General features: G+C 56.1%; 1 protein-coding gene across 1 annotated transcript in view; it reads left to right on the top strand.

The window, feature by feature from the left end:
* The window catches only part of SLC7A5 (solute carrier family 7 member 5), a 37968-nt gene extending 21592 nt beyond the window's left edge, over nucleotides 1-16376 (top strand). Inside the window, exons 3-10 of the mRNA XM_080644551.1 lie at nucleotides 5549-5654; nucleotides 6371-6415; nucleotides 6870-6993; nucleotides 7886-7989; nucleotides 8371-8467; nucleotides 9439-9588; nucleotides 12364-12541; nucleotides 13718-16376. Of these exons, the coding sequence (XP_080500677.1) occupies nucleotides 5549-5654; nucleotides 6371-6415; nucleotides 6870-6993; nucleotides 7886-7989; nucleotides 8371-8467; nucleotides 9439-9588; nucleotides 12364-12541; nucleotides 13718-13773 (860 nt within the window). The 3' untranslated portion in view covers nucleotides 13774-16376. The remainder of the gene's footprint in view (nucleotides 1-5548; nucleotides 5655-6370; nucleotides 6416-6869; nucleotides 6994-7885; nucleotides 7990-8370; nucleotides 8468-9438; nucleotides 9589-12363; nucleotides 12542-13717) is intronic.
* The last annotated feature ends 4056 nt before the right edge of the window (nucleotides 16377-20432 follow it).

Genomic DNA, 20432 nt, shown 5'->3' with positions numbered 1-20432 from the left:
AGTGGTGAGTGCTCCCCCAGTTAGGGGGATGGCTTCCTCCTCATAGTCAGGGTCCTGAGTCCAGTCCTGGGAGGGGTGCCCATTGGCTGGCTGAGCCCTCACCCTCCTCAGGCTGTCACAGGAGGGGAAGCACGGGATGGGGGCCAGCCTGATCGGCCCTGAGGCTCTGGACATCCATCCCCAGATTGGGGATGTGAATAGCCGTGTGTGGGTTTCTCAGGCCTGGGGCCCAGGCAGAACCCTGCTGAGTATTTGACCAGGCCTTCCCCAGTGCACAGTGGCCAGGGGAGGCCTTGGGATGCAGGGACTGTAGGCAGCTGTTTGTCCTCTGCTTCGGGAACTGGGTAGTGGAGGAAGGGCGGATCCTGGTCCTATCCCTACATGCACATGACTATGGGTGCCCTCCCAGGCTTCTTCTATTGAGGAAGCTTCTCTGAGCGTGGGAGATTTCCTCCCCATTCCTGGATCAAAGATGCATGGCTGTGTCTGCGTGACAGTAATTTGGACTGGTTTTCTCTAAAATCAGTTCCCCAGGGCTTTTTGAAAGCTCCCACCCCAATTACTCTGGTTCCCAGCACAGTCTGTGACATTGCAACTTGCCAAAGGGCCCTGTGTCTGGCTGTTAGTTTTCTCATTCCTGGTGGCCCTCCCAGGAGATGCTGTTAATGGCTGCATTTTAGGATGAGGAAGGCAGGCTGAGATGCAAGGTTCTCCTGGGTGGGCAATGCAAGTTAGAGGCGGCTTTGAGGTTGCAGAAGAGCCCCCAGAAAAGAGGTGGTGGCACAGGGGACTCTGTAGTGTGACAGGAGCCAACTGCATCATACTCTGGGGTCCTGGGGTTCCCATACCCCTATGCCCCTGGTCCCTGTGGGAGGTCCTGCACTGCTCCTGTCCCTGCCTTCCCAGTTGACAGCAGGAGGGGGGCCGTGAGGCTAGAGCTCTGTGTAGAAACAAAGATTACGCCCCAGTTTGGGGTCCATGAGCAAGATGACTGGGAACAGTTAGTGGATCTGCTCTGGCTTGGGGAGTGGTGGCACATGGGCCAGGCATCTGCCCAGCGTCATCTTGAGTGGGGTCTCAGCGTGACAGTCCCCAGTGTCTCCACACGTCACTGCATGTGCCCTGGTTGTGGGGTGGGTGGGCAGTTGAAAACCGCTGTATGGAGTACAGAGTCTGCCCTCCCTCTGAGAAGGTGCCATCTCCGGTCTCTCCTCTGTGGGGGTCACTGGACATAGAGCAGCTGCTAACATCATTAAATGGAGGTATGACTGCCTCACTTGCTTCTTGCTCCCCTAGAAACAGGCAGGCAGTCCTCAGGCCCGAAGGCGAGAGCAGGCAGAGCCACTACTCCTGAGCCATCATCCCTAAGCTCCTGGCTGTGCCAGCCCCATGGGGGCCGGGCCCAGTGCCGAGTGGAACCAGCAGACCTGGCGCTCTCTCCGTAGCGCCCAGTGGGAGGGGGCAGCATGCTCAGCCAGCAATTGGTCAGGTGCCTGGTAGAGCTGTGGGTCTCTGGTTTGGGCCAGAATCCAGCAGAGACAGGCTGAGCAAACCCAGGAGCTCTGCCTCGGAGCAGCAGTTCACTCTCAGATCATTCCCCCTCAGTCCCTGGTGCTCAGTGCGGTACACTGTGCCTGTGCGAGGTGGGGAACAGTGAGGTGACAGGGCAGAGGCCAGCTCGGGAACTTGTAGCAGGTTGATTGGGGTCCAAACTAGCTGAATCCTTGACTGAGCTTTGCCAGCCCTCCTCCCACCCACCCCACCCCATGCCGGGAGAGAAGGGGGAGGTCTGCTGGCCAAGCCCAAGGTTGTAGGGACTGGAGGTGCTGGACATCTACTTTCCTCCAAGGGCTTTGGGAGTGAGGCGGTGGACAACTGAGGGAGGTCCTGGCAGGTTAACCCCAGCCATGCAGGTCCTAGGAAGGGAAGCATCATGGGCTGGTTGGGAGGGGCCTGGCTGAAGCCCCAGGTACAGCCCAGTGAGCTGCTTCCATCTGCGTTGGTTGGAGCAGCTAGTAGTATTTATTTACCTGCAGTTTCAGAGGCTGCAAAATCGAGCTGTAAGTCCTGGGAAATACCATTGCACAGCAGGAAGTCTAGTCCCCAGCATGACTGGCTCAGGGAGATGTCTGCATTTACCTGTCAGAACTGAACTGATAAACACCTTGATGAAAACATTGAAGCCACCCAGGCCTCGGGGCTGAAAACATTAATCCATACCTGAAAGCCCCAGGCTGTATTTCAAGCCTTGAATTTTATCCTTAGCTAGTGTGGCGGCCATGCCCGTGCAGCAGTGTCTCCAGCACACGCATTCGTGTATGTGCACGCGCACGTGCACACGCGCACACACACACACACACACACACACACACACACAGTGGTACTAATTCAGGATCATCTTTGAGGTGGGAGCCACCTTTCACAGTTGCACCAAAATCTGTATCCCAGCATATGGGAAAAGAAATATCTAATCTGAAAGGAGGTATAAAAGTCTATCCTAATAGGAAAATGGGGCAGATTACTGAGAAAATTTTAAATTCAAGGCAAGCTTGCATACTTGTAAGGAACCTTGATCATGAAAGACCTTTAGTGTTGCAGGTCTTTCTGCAAGGAGTTGTAAGAGCCTGACGCAGCAGCACCCTGTTGGGAATTGGGGGTGGGATATGTAATCTATTGGAGATCTAGGCTAACAGGAACAGCCCTGGGCAGCTCCTCCAGGCTCAAGGGGCACCTGTAGCATCCTGGGGTGGGGTGGCCTCTGGCTCATGCATGCAGTGCCCAGAGGTGAGGCCCATCACCTGGCTGGGCATTCACAGGGACTGTCCTCATGATCCCAGACGAACTGCATGCCAGCAGGTTCCCACACCCCTGGGCAGGAGGCCTGAGCCCCAGTTTCCCTGACTGGAGGACAGATGCTCATCCTCCCCACAGAAATATGTGGGCAAGGCTCTGGGACAGGCAGGGCTCTGCAGGCGCAAAGGAACGCACATTCCACAGGGAGAGCACCGGAGGGAGCACAGGGGAGCTCTCCTGAGGTGCTCTTGAAGGGTGCCCTGTCCTGAGCTGGCTCCAAGCACTGCACCACACACCTGGTCTGCTGATCACCTGGGGCCAGGCAGTGCTGGGCCAGGCCTGCTGACCACCCTGGGACCAAACAGTCCTGGGACCAGGCCTCCAAGACAAATCATATGCAGGCAGTTCAAGGGATGAGGTGCCAACTACCCTGGAGCCTGTTCTGGTCACAAGACCATGGCCTTGTGGGCAGGGTGAGGGGAGCTTGTGGATCCCAGGCTCATACCCCACGTCAGCAGGAGATGAAAGTCCTGAGCATACCTGTAGGGCTGGGACAAATAAGCTCTGGGACAGAATTCAGTGTCTAGGATAAGATGGACCCTTAGACAGCCCGCCCCCCACGCCCCCCCCCCCCCCCACACACACACACACACACATACCTCTGCAGTGTTTGCCACAGGAGATCGGTGCTGCTTTGAAGTGCAGGCTTCAATTAGATAAATGACAGGTTTTACGGAACCTCCCTTTCACAGGTCCCTTTGCAAACCTCACATGCTGTCACCCCGTCCTTTTTCAGGGTGACTGAGGCTGTCACCCTCATGGAAGGCATAGGCTCCCTTGGAGGCTTTGAGCCCCCATGGGCTCCCCTTACCCCTTTGCCCCACCAGGAACCTGCTGACCCACAGGGCAGTGGTGACATTGACTCACGTAGCACCCCTGGGGCCTTGGCCCAGTGGGACCTGGGCAGCGAGTGCTTCTCAGCAGGATAAGGACACAGACACACAGACCCTCACATGTGAAGCCACAGGACTTAATTAGAAACAGTTCCCAAACTAACAGTCTGCACCTGACCAAGAGTTCAACTTGCTCCCTCAGCGTCAGTGGGCAGGAGGCAACCTGGAGCCTCCGATCCCATTGGTGCCTTTGCTGTTGTTGGAAGCCCTCCTGGGAGGTGCATGCCTGTGCCGCACCCACCCCCAGAGCCAGGGGAGGCAGGCACTAAAAACCCATGGGCCAGGTGACCCTCATCAGTGGAGAGTGGAGAGCCAGCCACCTGACTCCTGGCATGTGTCTGTCGGCACCGGCTGATGGGCTGGCCCCTCCTCACAGAGTGAGTCTTTCCAGGCCTAAGTGCTCCTGGACCATGTTATAGATGATATAACTGGGACTCAGAGGGCCAGAAACTTTCCGAGTAGCCAGGGACCTTTTTGAGGCACCCACATTTCACAGAGCCTACTGTACTGGGCTGAATGGTGACCCCCAAAACACATGTCCACTGGAACCTGTGAATGTGCCTTTATTTGGAAAATATTCAGATGTAATCAAAGTAAAGATTAAGATGAGACCATCCTAGATTAGGGTGGGCTCTAAATCCAACAAGTATCCTTATAAGAGATGGGAGAGGATGCACAAGGAGGCCGTGTGAGGAAAAAGGCGGAGCCTGAAGTGATGTAGCCACAAGCCAAGGATGCCTGGAGCCCCTGGGAGCTGGCAGAGGCAGGGAGGATCCTCCCCAGAGCCTCCAGAGGGAGCGTGGCCCTGGGACGCCTGGATTTTGGACATCTGGTCCAGAACTGGAAGAGAAGCCTCTGTTTGAGCCCCAGAGTCTTGTGGTCATCTGCTAGGGCAGCCCTGAGAAACTCACACGTGGACCTCGCTGAGCCATGACGCAGATTAGATGGGTTTGTGTGTACATATGCCCCAAAACAGTGAGACTACAGTGCCATGGAATGTGGGGTCCTGCCCATTACAGGTAGAAATGATCAGCAGAGAAGTAGACTGGGCTGTCCAGACCCCATCTCCATATGTCCAAGAGCCCAGTGCTTTGTTGATCTGGATTGAGGACCAAGGCTGAAATCTGCTCCCCACCCCCCAACCACACACACCCCTGTCTAGAAGGTGCTCACATTGCACTGTCCTGGGAAGCGAGTTTCCTGGCATCACGGCACCATTGGCCCACACTGTCCTTTTGTTCAGCTCAGTCTCTGCCATGTTCCAGGGTCTAAGTCGTTTTCGGGTCTTTCTGTGCTCACAGCGCCATGAGGAGGTGGCATTCAAGAGTTTCATCGCACACACGAGAAGCCTGGTTTGGGTTTAGCAGCTCCTGATTCTCTGGGCACTAAGGGCTGGAGTGAAGCTCAAACCCAAGTCCCCCTGACCTGCAGCTCACGTCATTGGGTCTGCAGGGACCACGCTCTGAGGTGACCAGGACTGGTCACCCCTCCTGACGTGTCCCTGCATCTGCCTGGGCTGCCGTCCCCCTCGGATGGACTAGGGGCCCCTTGAAGGCTACATTCCTCCACATCACGGCAAGATCATGCTCACCTTGCTGGGGCTCCCAGCCCCAGGGTGAGTCAGGAATGTATGCGTCGGTGGCTCAGCAGGTGCATTTAATTTGTAACAGTGGAAAGCTTTCACCCCAGTATTTTTGTTTGTTACTGTAATTTGCTCCAGGAACATTCTGGAACTTGCGGCATGACCCCTGTGCAGCACTCTCTAACACAGAATACCTTTCTGTCTGTTTGGCCTTTGCCAGGTAATGTGTCCAATCTGGATCCCAAGTTCTCATTTGAAGGCACCAAACTGAACGTGGGGAACATCGTGTTGGCGTTGTACAGCGGCCTCTTTGCCTATGGGGGATGGTATGTTTCAGAATGTCTGGTTCCCTGGGCCTTGGGGGCACGGAGCAGGCCCTGAGGTGTCCAGAGATCTGACTCTCTCGGCCACTCCCTGGGCAGTTTTAGAGAGTGGCAGGAGAGCCTCTCAGAGCTGCTCGAACCCGACGCATCCGGAAAAAGCCTGGAGGACAGCGCAGCAGCCTGTGCTTTTCTCCCGTGTGCCCGGGGTCCTGGGAAGGGGGTCCTGGGAAGGTGGTCCTGGGAAGTGGTCCTGGGAAGGTGGTCCTGGGAAGTGGTCCTGTAGACAAGCCTTTGCTGAGGAGAGAAGCATTTGAGCTCAAAAGGCTGGGCCTGGTGGTTCTTAGCCTCCTCACCAGGAGCAGAGTGCCTGCCTACAGCTCCCCCGCCACCACACACACACACACACACACACACACACACACACACACACACACACACACTTTCCTTCCTGCTGGGCCCCACTCTCCAGCCAGATTATACTGGGCCACAAGAATGGCTGCCGTGTGGTGGGCAGGCAGGTGGTAAAGGTGCTGGAAGGCGGGTCAGAGAGGGGACAGGCCTTCAGGGGTTAGGGTTTTCCCAAGGGAGCAGGATTGGGCTCTTGCCCCCAGCTGCTCACTAGAGGGGCCCCAGGTGGTGGGGCTCCCCCAGGAATCTGTTCTTTTCCCTCTAGGACTCTGGGAGGAATGTATAGTTAAACTCTGCTCTCTAACTTCTAGGAATTACTTGAATCTTGTCACAGAGGAGATGATCAACCCCTACAGGTACATGTGTGAACAGAGACATTTTTGTTGTTATTTTCATGTGAGAGAAGGAAGAAGTCGGTTCAGCCTAAGAATTCATCCATGGGCCCAGCCCGATCTCAGATGAAAGCAGTGCAGGGCCTTTTGGGAGGGGCCCTGGGTTAAGATCAAGCTGGGCTGAGGTGGCACTGTGTGACCTTGAACAAGATTTCCCCTTAGAATAAGCAGGAGTGCCCATTTGACAGATTGGGGAGCTGAGACTGGGGTTGAGTCACTAACCCAGGTTCACATAGCTGCCCAACCCAGGCGCCAGCTTCCAGCTGGTTACCAGTGCCAGGGACCAGTGCTGGCAACAGTCTCTCTGTCACACCTCCCCCACAGTGAGGCTCAGGACCAGACCTGTGTGTTAGAGAGCCTTCGGGGCTGGTTCCGCCAGGAGCTGCACTTTGATGATGTGCCTTTTTGTTCCTTCCAGAAACCTGCCCCTGGCCATCATTATCTCCCTCCCCATCGTCACCCTGGTATACGTGCTGACGAACCTGGCCTACTTCACCACGCTGTCCACTGAGCAGATGCTGTCGTCAGAGGCCGTGGCCGTGGTAAGATGCCACCTGCCAGTGTTTGCGCAGGTTGCTGAGAGACCACGGCCCAGCCCTGCCGCCCTGAGCCTGTGATGTGGAGCAGACCAGGCCCCTGGTCTGCAAACCACTCTCCTGTGTGGAGGGGTTGAGCTGTGCTCTGCCAAGCCAGAAAGTGCAGGGGGCTGGGCCTCAGTCAGTTTTAAAGTCAATTCCGGGGGGTGGGGGTTGGGAGGATTATGGTGATGTGGAAGGTCCAGTCCTTGTAAGTGAGGCGTGAACCCAAGCACAGGGATGAAAGGCTGGGTGGCCTTCTCCCACCCACTGCCCACATGCATCCTGAGCCATCTCTGCTGGGCGTTCTGGACACGGGCTCAGAGCAGGGAGAGCAGCATCCCCAGGCCCCATGCTGGCAGCAGCAGAGTGCTTGTCAGCCTCCCACACCACAGTGGGGCCCTAAGTAGTACGAGCGGGCTTTTGAATGTCCTGCGGGACCCTGTAGGCTCACTTCCCATGGTGTCCTCACCTGCAGCTTCATCACCCACCCATTCCACCTTCTGAATAAATCCTCACTGAGCCTTGCTCTGGCTCGGGCGATGGGGACCCAGCCAGAGACAAAGCCGTGATCCCTCACAGAGCAGACACGGACGGGAAAGGCCAGGCACCTGGGCAACCTGGTGTAATGCCAGGGCGAGAGGTGCCAGTGTGTGGGGATGAGGAATAGGCACCATTGTTGTTCTAAAGATGACTCTATCCCTGGGATAGCCCTCACACCAGACCCCGGGGATCACATGCGCAGAATCCTCATGAAGAGTGTGCGGGACGCATGCAGACAAGTGGGCTGGGGCTGGGCCAGGCTGGGCCACGTGCTGGGCATCGGGCCCGGGCTCACTCATGTGCGGCATCTGTCTAGGACTTCGGGAACTACCACCTGGGCGTCATGTCCTGGATCATCCCTGTCTTTGTGGGCCTGTCCTGCTTCGGCTCCGTCAATGGATCCCTCTTCACGTCCTCCAGGTGAGCCCCCAGGGACCACGCTCCCACACTTGGGTCTGTGGGAGCCGGGGCAGGACCGGAAGGGAGGCTGAGCTGGGGGCCAGTGCTGCATGCTGCTTTTTAACGTGAACTTTAAAGGTTGTGTCTGTTTGTTATATTGAGTAATACATAAACATCCATGTAATAATACAGAAGTAAAGGAACCAGGGACTCTCCCCTGCCCAGAAGTGACACAACTGCTATATCCTTGTAGACTGTCATGGGTTCATTGCCCAGGGGGAAGGGGCTGCAGGTGAGCAAGCCTCTGAGCTCCCCATTGCCAGCTGAGTGGGTCAGGGAGACCAAGAGGCCCCTGCCAGGGTGCTCGGTGATGAGGCCGACCACCTGCTTTTCTGTCCACAGGCTGTTCTTTGTGGGGTCCAGGGAGGGCCACCTGCCCTCTGTACTCTCCATGATCCACCCGCAGCTCCTGACGCCCATGCCCTCCCTCCTGTTCACGGTAAGCTGGCAGCACCACCCGATGCCCTCCTTCCCCGGGAGGATTGCAAGTGGATTAAAGTGCAAGATTGGGGTGTTCCTTGGGCGGCGGGGGTGAGGCTGCAGGGTCCATCTGCGTGACACCCTCCCACCTTTGCCTGGTGTCAACGGACAGCAGACCCAGGCAGAGACTGAGATGCAGATAAGTTAGCAGAGTGTTTCCTTGTGTTGTGCCCTTGGCTGCCTGCTCTACTGAACAACAAAGGGCACTGGTTTAAGTTTTCAATTCCAAAAATAATACACAGTAGTTATAAAAAAATCCTTCAAACAATCCAGCATCTGTGGAGCAGAAGCTCTGTTCTCCCAGGGCAGTGGTTGTCAAACTGCGGCTCGCAAGCCACATGCAGTTCTTTGGCCCCTTGAGTGTGGCTCTTCCACAAAATACCACGGCCTGGGCGAGTCTATTTTGAAGAAGTGGCATTAGAAGAAGTTTAAGTTTAAAAAATTTGGCTCTCAAAAGAAATTTCAATCGTTGTACTGTTGATATTTGGCTCTCTTGACTAATGAGTTTGCCGACCACTGGTATAGCCCAACTCAAGGAGAGAGGGCTAAGCTCCACCTCGCAATGGGAGAAGATGGTCCCGGAACACGTTTGAAACCATGCAGAGCCCGGGCTCAGTTTTGAAACTCCTGTGGGTGCCTGGGGGTCTGGGGGTCTGGGGGAGCTCTGTGATGGGTACTTAGTTGGTTCCCAGTCATTGCTTCTACAAGTAACACTGCAGCGGTACAGGGTTTAGGCCTTTGTTCCCTTCCCGCTCTCAGTGGGGCCTTTGCTTTCTGAGAACTCGTGTGTTGCTCAAACTAGGTCTTCCTTTAAAGCAAGAGTGCACAAGTGCTGTCAGCCCTTGCAGACGGACGTATCGCAGCCCCGGTGGCCTCCATCCTCCGGCCGTCCTGTTCCTGGCTCATGCTGCCCCCTCTCTCTGCTTGCAGTGCCTCATGACCCTGCTATACGCCTTCTCCAACGACATCTTCTCCGTCATCAACTTCTTCAGCTTCTTCAACTGGCTGTGTGTGGCCCTGGCCATCATCGGGATGCTGTGGCTCCGATACAAGAAGCCTGAGCTGGAGCGGCCCATCAAGGTGAGGGCCCAGCCGCTGTGGGCGGCCCAGGTCTGGCACACCCAAGAGCTGGGGGCTCGGTAGGTCATGCGTTGGAGAAATGGGGTCCAGGTGTTTCTGGCAGCCTGTGTGAGAAGCCAGCTCTGTGCAGCCTCTTGGTTCTGTCCCTCCCGGCCTGTGCCTGGGCAAACCACCATCCCTCTTGGAGTTGCCATTTCCCCTCTGAACCAGGGGTCAGGATGCCTCCTGTAGAGAGTCCTGGTGTGCGAGTCAGCCAAGGTAAACATGTGACTGCTCCAAACTCAACAAGTGTGGAGAGTAATTAACTCAGCTGATGACTGTTTCTTGAGAACCTTTTGAGTACCTGTCAAGAGGGTGATCCAGGTTCTAGGGTTCATCAAAGTACAAAATAGATACCCTCCCAATCCCTGCCCTCCTAGAGCTTATATTCTAATGAGGGAGAAGCAATAAATAAGAAACCGAAGTGCCCAGCAGGCAGGTGATGAGCACTGTGGGGCGGACAGGTGGGCAGGGTGAGGGCCTAACTGGCGGGGGGGGGGGGGGCAGCTGACCAGGATGGGGATGGAGCCCACCATGTGCCCAGGGCGGGCAGCTGACCAGCATGGGGACAGAGCCCACCATGGGTGATCCTGAGAAGATGGCATGTGGGCAGAGATGTAGGGGCCATGTGTGTTCAGGGGGTGCTACCAAGGGTGTGAGGGGGAGACCATTTGGGGTGGGTGGGAGGTGACATCTGAGCCCGTAGGGTGTAGACAGGGCCAAGACCAGCTCTGCCTCATTGAATGGAGGAGTTTTAGCATTAGACTGCCTGAGGTGCCAGTTGGGCCTGGCCTAAGGTGAATACACCTCTCCTCGGGGACAGCTGCCCAAGGGTGACCTTGTTTCTCAAAAAATGGGGGCCAGTGAAGCCACGCTCCTGCTGGAGAAGCCCAGTGAGCACGTCACTGTGAACATGTCAGAGAAGGAGAGGGAGGAACTCATGGTGGCCACTGGCTCTTGTCCCTTGTCCAGTCCCTAGTGGCATTTGGCCTAGAGACACCTGTCCATGGGCCACATCCTTGTCCCCACCCAGCAGTCCCACAGAGGCCAGCAGGGCCCGCTTCCCCTCCTTGAAAAGGTTCGTGGGTACCAGAGCAACCTTAGTGCCCTGAGCACCTTGCTCCCTACTGTGGTGGGCTCCGTCCCCATGCTATCCTGGGCACATGGTGGGTTCTACCTCCATGCTATCCTGGGCACATGGTGGGTTATATCTCCATGTCACCTGTGCCTGTGGTGGGCTCCGTCCCCATGCTATTCTGGGCACATGGTGGGTTATATCTCCATGTCACCTGTGCCTGTGGTGGGCTCCGTCCCCATGCTATTCTGGGCACATGGTGGGTTATATCTCCATGTCACCTGTGCCTGTGGTGGGCTCCATCCCCATGTTATTCTGGGCACATGGTGGGTTATATCTCCATGTCACCTGTGCCTGTGGTGGGCTCCGTCCCCATGCTATTCTGGGCACATGGTGGGTTATATCTCCATGTCACCTGTGCCTGTGGTGGGCTCCGTCCCCATGCTATCCTAGGCACATGGTGGGTTCTACCTCCATGTTATCCTGGGCACATGGTGGGTTCTACCTCCATGTTATCCTGGGCACATGGTGGGTTCTACCTCCATGTTATCCTGGGCACATGGTGGGTTCTACCTCCATGTTATCCTGGGCACATGGTGGGTTCTACCTCCATGTTATCCTGGGCACATGGTGGGTTCTACCTCCATGCTATCCTGGGCACATGGTGGGTTCTACCTCCATGTTATCCTGGGCACATGGTGGGTTCTACCTCCATGCTATCCTGGGCACATGGTGGGTTCTACCTCCATATTATCCTGGGCACATGGTGGGTTATATCTCCATATTATCCTGGGCACATGGTGGGCTTTGTCCCCATGCTATCCTGGGCACATGGTGGGGCTTTGTTTCACTGTTAACCTGGGCTGGGGAGGGGCATGCAGTGTGGGCTGACCAGGTGGGACCCTCGCTTGCCCTTCATCTGCAGCGTGTGGGCAGATGGCCAAGTCTGTGTGTAGATAAGCCCACCCAGATGCAGAAGCAGGACATGGTCCTTGGAGCCAGGTTAGGCCGGGCTGGGCCGGGGGCGCCTCTGTGGCTGGTCTACCCAAGGCTGTGCAGACCGCAGTCAGCCTCCGCACAAAGGCTCTCTGAGAAAGCAGATGCCCCTCACTTACTAGTGGGTGCCAGGGTCTTCCCAGAAGTCGCCCCACCTTGGGTGACATTAGTGGGTGGGTGCTGGGCCAGGGTTTCTGCCCTGTGATGTGGGAACCAGCGAGGTCCACATCCCCTGACCTTGGGAAGCCTCGAGGGTTGTTTGCGTTTACTGTCGGCTCCGTCTGTGCTTTGGGTAATTACTGCCTGGCGCCTTGTGCTGAGGAAACGGAGAACAGGGGAAGGTTTCAGGTCTCCAGAGTCTCCAGCCGACAGGTCAGACTGGTAAATGCTGAAGAGGGAAACAGGCCCGAGTGACGGCCCTGGGAGGTCAGAGCCGTTCTTGGACCAGGTGGGAGAAATGGGCTTGGAGCAGGAGGCACAGGGTGTGCTCTGGGGGGTCCCATGGGAGAGTCTAAGTGGGCCTGATTGGGGAGATGACTCCATCGAGGTCGGGAGGGCGGTGGGAATGCAGCACTTTCAGCGGAGTGGACAGGACTGTGATGACAGGACGTGGGAGGTATGGGAAGGGAGCAACAGATGCCCATCGCTCCGCCCTCTGTCCCCAGGTGAACCTGGCACTCCCTGTGTTCTTCATCCTGGCCTGCCTGTTCCTGATCGCCGTCTCCTTCTGGAAGACCCCCACGGAGTGTGGCATCGGCTTTGCCATAATCCTCAGCGGCCTGCCGGTCTACTTCCTCGGGGTCTGGTGGCAAAACAAGCCCAAGTGGCTCCTCCAGGGCATTTGTGAGTATCTCCTCAGTGCAGCCCGACAGCTGGGGCCGCTCTCCTCCCTGCAGGTCCACCAGCGCCCCGCCCCAGCAGGCTGTCTGCTGTCTCCTCTAATCCCTTAGCCAGGCGTTCAGGCATTTGGCGTGTCTAGCGGTGACGTCTGGCCCAGGTATTTCAGGGATAAGACGCTCAGCTTGGCACCAGCTAATCTCAGAACAAGGGATTCCAGAAAACCAGGCCACTTTTGCCAAGTAACGAAATCCCAGTGCTGTCGCCAGCCTAAACACAAGGCTGACCCAGAAAGGCAGAGGCGGAAAAAGCAGGATCTCTGCACTGTGGTCACAGGGCCCACTAACCAGCACATTGAGGAGCCCGTACTGAGGCCGCTGTTAATAGGCCGGCTCCTGGCACACTCACTGGTGTTTGTAAGCCTGCACCCCAATCACCATGTCCTGGTGACTCTCCAGATTCTGATTGCTACCTGCCCTGTGACTTTATGTGAAACCTCCCGATCTGAACATGTGAAACACCGTCAGTCATTTTCAGCAGGCCTTAGCCTCCAGCCCAGGCTAGACTCCCTACTAATCATCTTGCAGAACACACCAGGCCCTAACGCGGGCCCTGTGTCCTGAAATCACCCCCACAGAGTGTTCATCTGGGCCCCTGGCACACACCCGCCTGCTCCACTCCCTCTGTGGACTGCAGGCACGAGGCTGTCATCTGGCAGTAGGGGGCAGCCTTGATTCTGCCCCTGGGTGTCTGCCACGCGGTGGTCCAGGTGTGGACACTCGGGAAGGGCCCTCAGCATTGGGACTTATTATCCCATTGTTGCTGCCATGACCCCAGGGTTCTGAAACAGGGTGGTGGGCAGGGCCAGTGCTCAACCTGTTGCCAAGTTCCTTGGCCACACCCCCAGGGTGACTTACAAAGCCACTGGGAGAAGCAGGCGTTCCTCTGCGGCCAACCAGGAATGAAGGCTGGTGCCCACCAGGAGGGAGCCTCTTGAGCCTGGTGTACACATTTTCATATCGGGACGTTTTACATAAAGTTCTGGGTTTCTGGCTTCTCTTGCAACCTTGGGGGTCTGGTGTCATGAGGTGACCTTCAGCTCTCGGCACTCGCTGGTGCCCCTGGCCCCCAGGCACATGCTAGCAGGACCCCCGAGTAACTCTGCTCTCCCCTCCCCTGCAGTTTCCACGACAGTTCTTTGCCAGAAGCTCATGCATGTGGTCCCCCAGGAGACCTAGAGAGAGGAGCCGGGAAGCTGGCGGTTGGAAAATACACGGCTATTGGAAAATACACGAAGATCATTTTAAAACAACTCACCCACCTAAAAAGTGACCCGTTCCATCATCCAGGCAGCTCAGCTGAGTGCTCCACACCGTTCCTCCACCAGGTCAGGTGCCAGGGCCACTGTGAAAACTGGTACGAATTTAGTCCCGGAAGACGAACTTCTATCGATACCTCCTCAAGAGTGCGAGGCACGAATGTTGAACTGAGAAGAAGCTGTGGACTTTTTGCCATGTTGGGCCCTTGTCCTTTCCCACCTTTGTTTATTTGTGGTTTTTTTCCTCCTTATTTTGTATTATTTTTTTTTAACTTAAATTTTGGGGTCAAGTTGACACCACCAAGATGATTATTTTTTAAAGAAATGGGGGAGGGCAGGTAGGGAGACTCTTGTCCCTTAACACTGCCAGCAGCGTGATGTGCCTCAGGGACCAGGTCCTGTCGTCGGGTGTGACCCCCAGCACCAGCTTCAGGCGGGAGGAGGGATTCTGAGAGCCTAACACTCCAGCTGCCAATAAGCTACCGAGACTCTGTCTTGGATTTGCACTGACAGATGTGTGCTTGGCTTCCTTAGTTTTTTTTGTTAGTAGATGTAGTGACATTGGGGAAACTAACCTTGGGCTTATGTCTCTGCCTTAAAGACCTGAAGTCAATCCTTCCCTCCCTGACCCCTAAAAAGATGAGAAAGTCTTGGTGAAACGGCCGTCTTTGGACAGGTTTGTTGGAGAGCAAAGGACTTGATACCAGCCCCAGCTCCACACAAAGAGCCAGTTCCTGTGCCTGGTGTTTGGGTGGAGCTCCGGGGAGAGGTCATGGGCATCGGGATGATCCTAGAGGTCCCGCCAGGACCACCAGAGCAGGGCCAGTTTCTGGGCTAGAGCCTCGTCATTCAGGATGCCGTGGGCTCCTGACTTAGTGCGTCCTGTCCTGCATGGCAGCCTGAGCAAAGGCACAAAGGCAGGAGGACTGGGCATCTCCGGCGGAGAGGGCCTCCCGCCCCTGTGCTGCATCCAGTTAGGGAGCCAGCTCGAGTTCTCTCAGACAAAGCCCCAGGCTTGAGGCCTGGAAAGAGATGTGACAGGAAGGCAGATGCCAAGACCCCTGATGGGCTTCTCATTCAGGTCCCCAAGGCAGCCCCTCCCAGGGTCCACAGAATTGGCCTCCATGGCTGGATGGCCACCCCAAGGGGCTATCTGGGGCTGGCTTCCATCTCCTGACCAGGGTGCCATCATCCCCTCCTGCCACCGACATGGCCTGTTCCAGACTCGATTCCAGTCAGCAGAGGACAGCCAAGCCTTCCTCAGTGCCCAAGCTCTGCACCTGCTCCTGAGGCCACCCGACTCCGGGGGTCTGACTCGCACCACAGCATGCCTGCCTTCCTCTCCAGAGAGGCTGCTAGCAGGCCTTGTCCTTGTGGCTCCTGTGGTGGTTTCCCGAGAGAGGCAGCTGAGGCTGGCTTTCCTGAGCTGTCACTCTGTCCAGGAAGCCATCCTGGGAAGCACCATCAGCTAAGGTCAGGTCCTCCAGGCCCCGTCGTAGTGCTGGGGCTCTGCCTTGGCCTCTGACCACTCACCTTCTCCCAGGGGGAGGTTGTACTGAGCCCTCAGGCATCAGACCTCATTGCTCAGCTTCGAATGGCCCATCCAGCCTGCTGCCACCCACCTGGGCTCCAGGGGCCACTTGGGATGCTGTGAGGGTAGATATGGCCTTGCAGGATATGGAAAACCAGGCGGTCCTGTCCAGACCAGAGTGGCCTCCTTACAGTGATCTGCTTCAGCAGCCTGCAAACGGGTGGGAACCCCCAATGTGTCATGGGCAATTGAGGCAAGTTACCCCTGCAGGGGTACACTGGGGCCCCAGGGTTCCCTTTCCATATGGAGGTGAGGGCTAGAGGGGGCACTGAGAGGTCAAAGGCAGTTCTAAAGTGTGGCTCTCCCCTGCGTCTGGGCTGGGACCTCTGCTGAGGGTGGCTTGGGGGCCCCTTCTGTGATTCCTGGCCTGTGTCGCCCAGGGACGCACCTGGGGAGGCAGGGACGTCAGGGCCGCATCCAGAGGTGCTTGCTGCAGGTACCCCGGGCCCTGCCGCGTTGGCATCTGGGAAGGCAGAGACTCCGCTCTTTCTGACCACTCTACTGACAAGTGTCCCGAGCGTTCACATTTGTGAGAGTTAATTTTTTTAACCAAACCCTTGCGTAACCAGCTAGCATTTGTTCAGGTGTTCTGCTGTTCGAGTTTGTCCTAAGCTAAGGTCTCATTAACGTAAGACTGCTGTCGGCGCCATGTTTATTTATTTGCAGGTCCAGTTCAGCCTGGCTTCTCCGGCATGTTGTTGCTGTCTTTGTGTCCCTGTCGGTGTCCCCGCCACGGCAGTGCTGTCACTGTGACATTGTCATTGGCCCGGCGGAAGACCTCCACCTTGTAATGACGTGCGCGGCTTCAATGTCTTTCTCTTCTTGTGTTAATGGCTAACCTGTAACACTTGGCTGGTTGGGGTAGGGAGTTCTGTTTTTCTTGTGGGTTGGGGCATTTGTTTTTAAAGAAAAAATGATCAGAATTATAATTACTGCTGGTGGCCTTCATGTTCTTTCCTTCAGCACCGAATATTGGGAGTAGGAATGTGCCCGGGGGTAACTCCCCTGGAGAGGGTTGATCCATCTTACTCACTCACTGAAACAGCCTCCTGGAGGCCGAACAATGTGGCCAGAGCCCCTGAGAACATGCTCACTGGTGACAGCTGGGAGGGAGGCAAGGAGCAGAGGGAGAATCCGGTCTACCTCCTAAAAGGGACATTGAAGTCGAGGCCAAGCCCCGAGGTGAGAAGAGCTTGGCCACTGGCCCACAGGTGACTGGTTGCTGCCAAGACCAGGAGGTCAGGGAGGAGACGTGCCAGCTTGGGCTGGGAGGAAGGGGCAAGCACATTTCCTCATTTTCAGGACTTCCGTGAGTGTCTGGTCTCACGCTGCACTGGGCTGAGTGCCATACCAGCTCTTCCATGGACAGCTCTCACTTCATTCAAGCAAACTCCATTCCGAATGTTGGTGTTTGACCAGGGCCTGAGGACAGGCAGGACCTGGGTGTGGAAAGGGTGTCTTGGGGTGGCACAGCGAGGGTGAGTGGACCGACCACAGGAACTGTCACGTGAGCCCAGGCCAGGGGCTCCAGCACACGAAGGCTAGACCTGGAGGCCTTGGGTATCCACAGAGGGGGCTTCTACTCCCAGGCATTGGGGCCACCAGACAGGCTTGGGGCAGAAAGTACCACCTAGAGCAGGGGTGGGAAACGTCCGGCCCACGGGCCATTACAGCCTGTGAAATCATTTGGTCTGACCCTGCTAAGGCATTAGGAGTGAGTAAAATGTTTGACCGAAGATAGCAGGCTAACTTTTAAGTTGGTAATTTTGTATGGCCCAAAAATGATATAAATATCCAAATGGGCCCTGGCTGGTTGGCTCAGTGGTTAGAGTGTCAACCCACAAACTGAGGGTCTCAGGTTCCATTCTGGTCAAGGGCACATGCCTCTCTGTTGCAGGCTCAATCCCCGGCCCTGATCAGGGGCGTGTGGGAGGCAACCAATCAGTGTATCTCACATTGATGTTTGTCTACCCCTCCCACTCTCTAAAAATCTATGGAAAAATGTTCTCCGGTGAGGACTGACCATATCTGTGTGTGTGTTTATCTCCAAATGGTCCTTGGCAGAAAAAAAGGTTTCCCACCCCTGACCTAGAGCCACCCAGGAGGTGCAGAGAGGCCTTGAGGGCCAATACCAGTGCTGCCACCATTTGTGAGAACGCCATGGTGCACAGGTCCCAATCACCAGGTACACCCTGCATACTGAACCCCAAAGCCAGGCAGGCCCCCAAATGAGCTCATGGGGGGGATTCTCCCCCTCCCTGCAGGCTGGGTGGGGAGTGGAGCTAACAGGTGGGAGATGGGATTGCATAGCCCTTGTGGGGAAGGGGCTGCCTGTGCAGACCTGATCGAAGCTTGCCTGTGTTGGCCACACCCACGCCCCCAGGGTCACATGCCCACGATGGTTCTCACTCCTGCCCAGGCTACCTAAGCATCCACTTTCTGCTAGAACTCCAGGAAGCCTGGCGAGCAAAAATTCCAGGGGCAGCTCTGTATGATGCTCAGGTCACAATGCATTGAGAAGTGTATTAAAATCTTACTTCCGTTGGCATGGAAGTACTTGGAAAACATAATGAAAGAGGTGTGAAAGATTAGGAACCACATCGCGACTGTTCTGCAGGCCTGGCTGGACCCAGCAGCTGGCCCTTCCCCCAGCTCGGGCCAAGCTCTCCCTCCACTGCTGCTGCTGAAAAAGGTCTGGACACTTGACAGGTCTCGGACCAACCCAAACCAACTACCCCACACGTGTGGTCAGCAGAGCTGTCCCAGCTCTTCCTATGAGGGGTGTAGAGAGAGAAGTTGGGGGTCAGAGAGAGCTTGAGACAGGAGAGGAAGGGATTGGCGAGGGGGGCGGTGCAAAAATGTCCACAGGGTGGGGATCCAGGGCACATTGAAACAACAGCCTGCAATTACTCAACCACTGTGAGTGGAGAGGGATGTGTTCGGAGGAGAAGGGGAAGGGAGAGGCAAGACTGGAATGCTGGCTGCAACAGGACAAGACTTCTTGTGATCCCCACATTCTTAGAAAGTTCTGCCAGGCTCACCAAGTTTGCCATGTATACGTGTGGAACTAGTGAAGGGGGGGAGGGGTCAATCCATCAACAGTGAGACAGGGTCATCTGACATTGCAAAGCCACCCTTGCCACGGCATTAGCCAGAACCACCATGAGAATGGGATTGGGCAGGCTGTGGGAATGGGAGTGACATCTCAACCAAGAGGGGGAGCTTGGGAACCTGGGAAGTCCCGGGCCTCAGGGAGAAATCGATGCTTCCACCTGGAGAGCTCCTCTGGCCATGCCCCTCCCTCTGCATGGGCCCTTCCATGCATCCTAAACAAAGACACTTCTCCAGTCTCTAGAGTTCACAAGTCCTGGTCGATCTCTGCACAACCTCCGGAGATGGACAGTGGGAGTTCAGGTCATCATCGGTCCAGTCCCCAGTGGAAGCCACAGGTTCTCACCCCAAGAGCTGCTGTTCACACGCATGGGGGCCGGAACACCTTCAGTCTCGTTCCCTTGGGTCCAGTTGCAGCAAGACTCAGTTCCCTCTCTCACAGCCAAGGGCTGACATAATCCTTCCTGCAAGTAGGAACGCAACTGTGTGATTAAAGTTAAATGCTTAAATCACATAAAACCCCCTGGGTGAACAGGCCATTCGCAGAACGGGTGTCGACCAGTTTCATTGGAGAACAAATCCTCTGGGTCAAAGAGGGGGCACAGAAGGTTCCAGAAATTTTCTCTCCCTCGCTGACCTCTATGCAGACTGCTGTGGAATGACACGTGACCCCCCAAGAGGGCTCTTACCCCTCCAAGTGGGGCTCCAGGACCCAAAGTCAGAGCATGGGTCCTGTCTGCTCACCTCGTGGTCCCAACCCCTCCGAGCTCTGACAGGCGGAGGTGGCGCCATGCTCCACGGAGCCCTGAACCTCTCAGAAAGGCCTCCATGCCTTTGACAGCTCCCGCCAGCCTAGAGATTGATAAAGGCACGTGGGAGACGTAGGCTGGACCTGGTCTACCTGCCGAGGTTGCAGGGGGCAGCTCTTCACCTTGAGTGTGTTTGCACAACCCACAAAGCTGATTTCTCTAGTTAGTGTTTTCCTAATGTGTCCGAAGGGCCCCACTCTGTCCTTCTGGGTGTCCCGAACATGGCAGCTGTCCCCACCCCACTCCTCTAGTTGCAGTAACATTTGTCCTGGGACAGCCCTGCCTCCCTCTCAAAGAGCCACGGAGAGGAGGCCTAGAGTTGCCACTTGTTCCATTGAAGCTGCTCCTGTTTTATTTCTGGGCTTGGCTTAGTCCCTTGAGTTAGGCTGCGAATTCCACAGGGAGGGAATGGTCAAATATAAACCAAATCTGGACGGAGTAAGGAGAGATTTATTGGAAAGGATCATTGCAGAGGGGATGGGCCATCGACGTTGGAAGAACAATGCTCTGACGTGAGATATGCAAGATGTGCAGCATCTCAGGGGCTGGTGAAGGTCTCTCTTCTATGGGCAATAAACAGGGTTGGGGGTGGGTAGAGGTTTTCTCCCAGGCCAGCCTGTTCCAGGAGGGGCTATCTACTGGATCAGGCAGCCAAGTTCACGGGTGTGGGAAGGGGAGAAGCCAAACCAGAGTTTGTTTTTATGGATCGGTGGGGATAGGTGGTTGAGCTCATCACTGCTGAGGCACAGAGGGAAGGTGAGTGTCCTGCAGTGGTAGAGGGAGGGGCTTCTCTGCAGTGAGCTCAACCCAGAACATGAGGGAGGGGTTCTCCGCCTTCACTGTTGTCCAGGATGGCAGGGTCCAGCACCATCTAATGAATGTGGGTTGTTTGTTCTGCTGTCCCTGGGCACGATGCCCCCACCCCAGCCACTTGCAACCTCTCCACTGACGAAGAGCCTTCATCGGGGCTGTAGATGTGGAGAGCCTGGCCTTGTTTTCCTCTGTCCCCGAGGACCTCCTGCTGACCTCAGTTAGGTGAGCTGAGCAGGGATCCTGAGTACCTGGGGC

This window comes from Plecotus auritus, assembly GCF_963455305.1.
Source record: "Plecotus auritus genome assembly, chromosome: 10".
Lineage (NCBI taxonomy): Eukaryota > Metazoa > Chordata > Mammalia > Chiroptera > Vespertilionidae > Plecotus > Plecotus auritus.
Note: the sequence above shows the minus strand (reverse complement) of the source record. Positions and strands in the feature narration are given on the sequence as shown.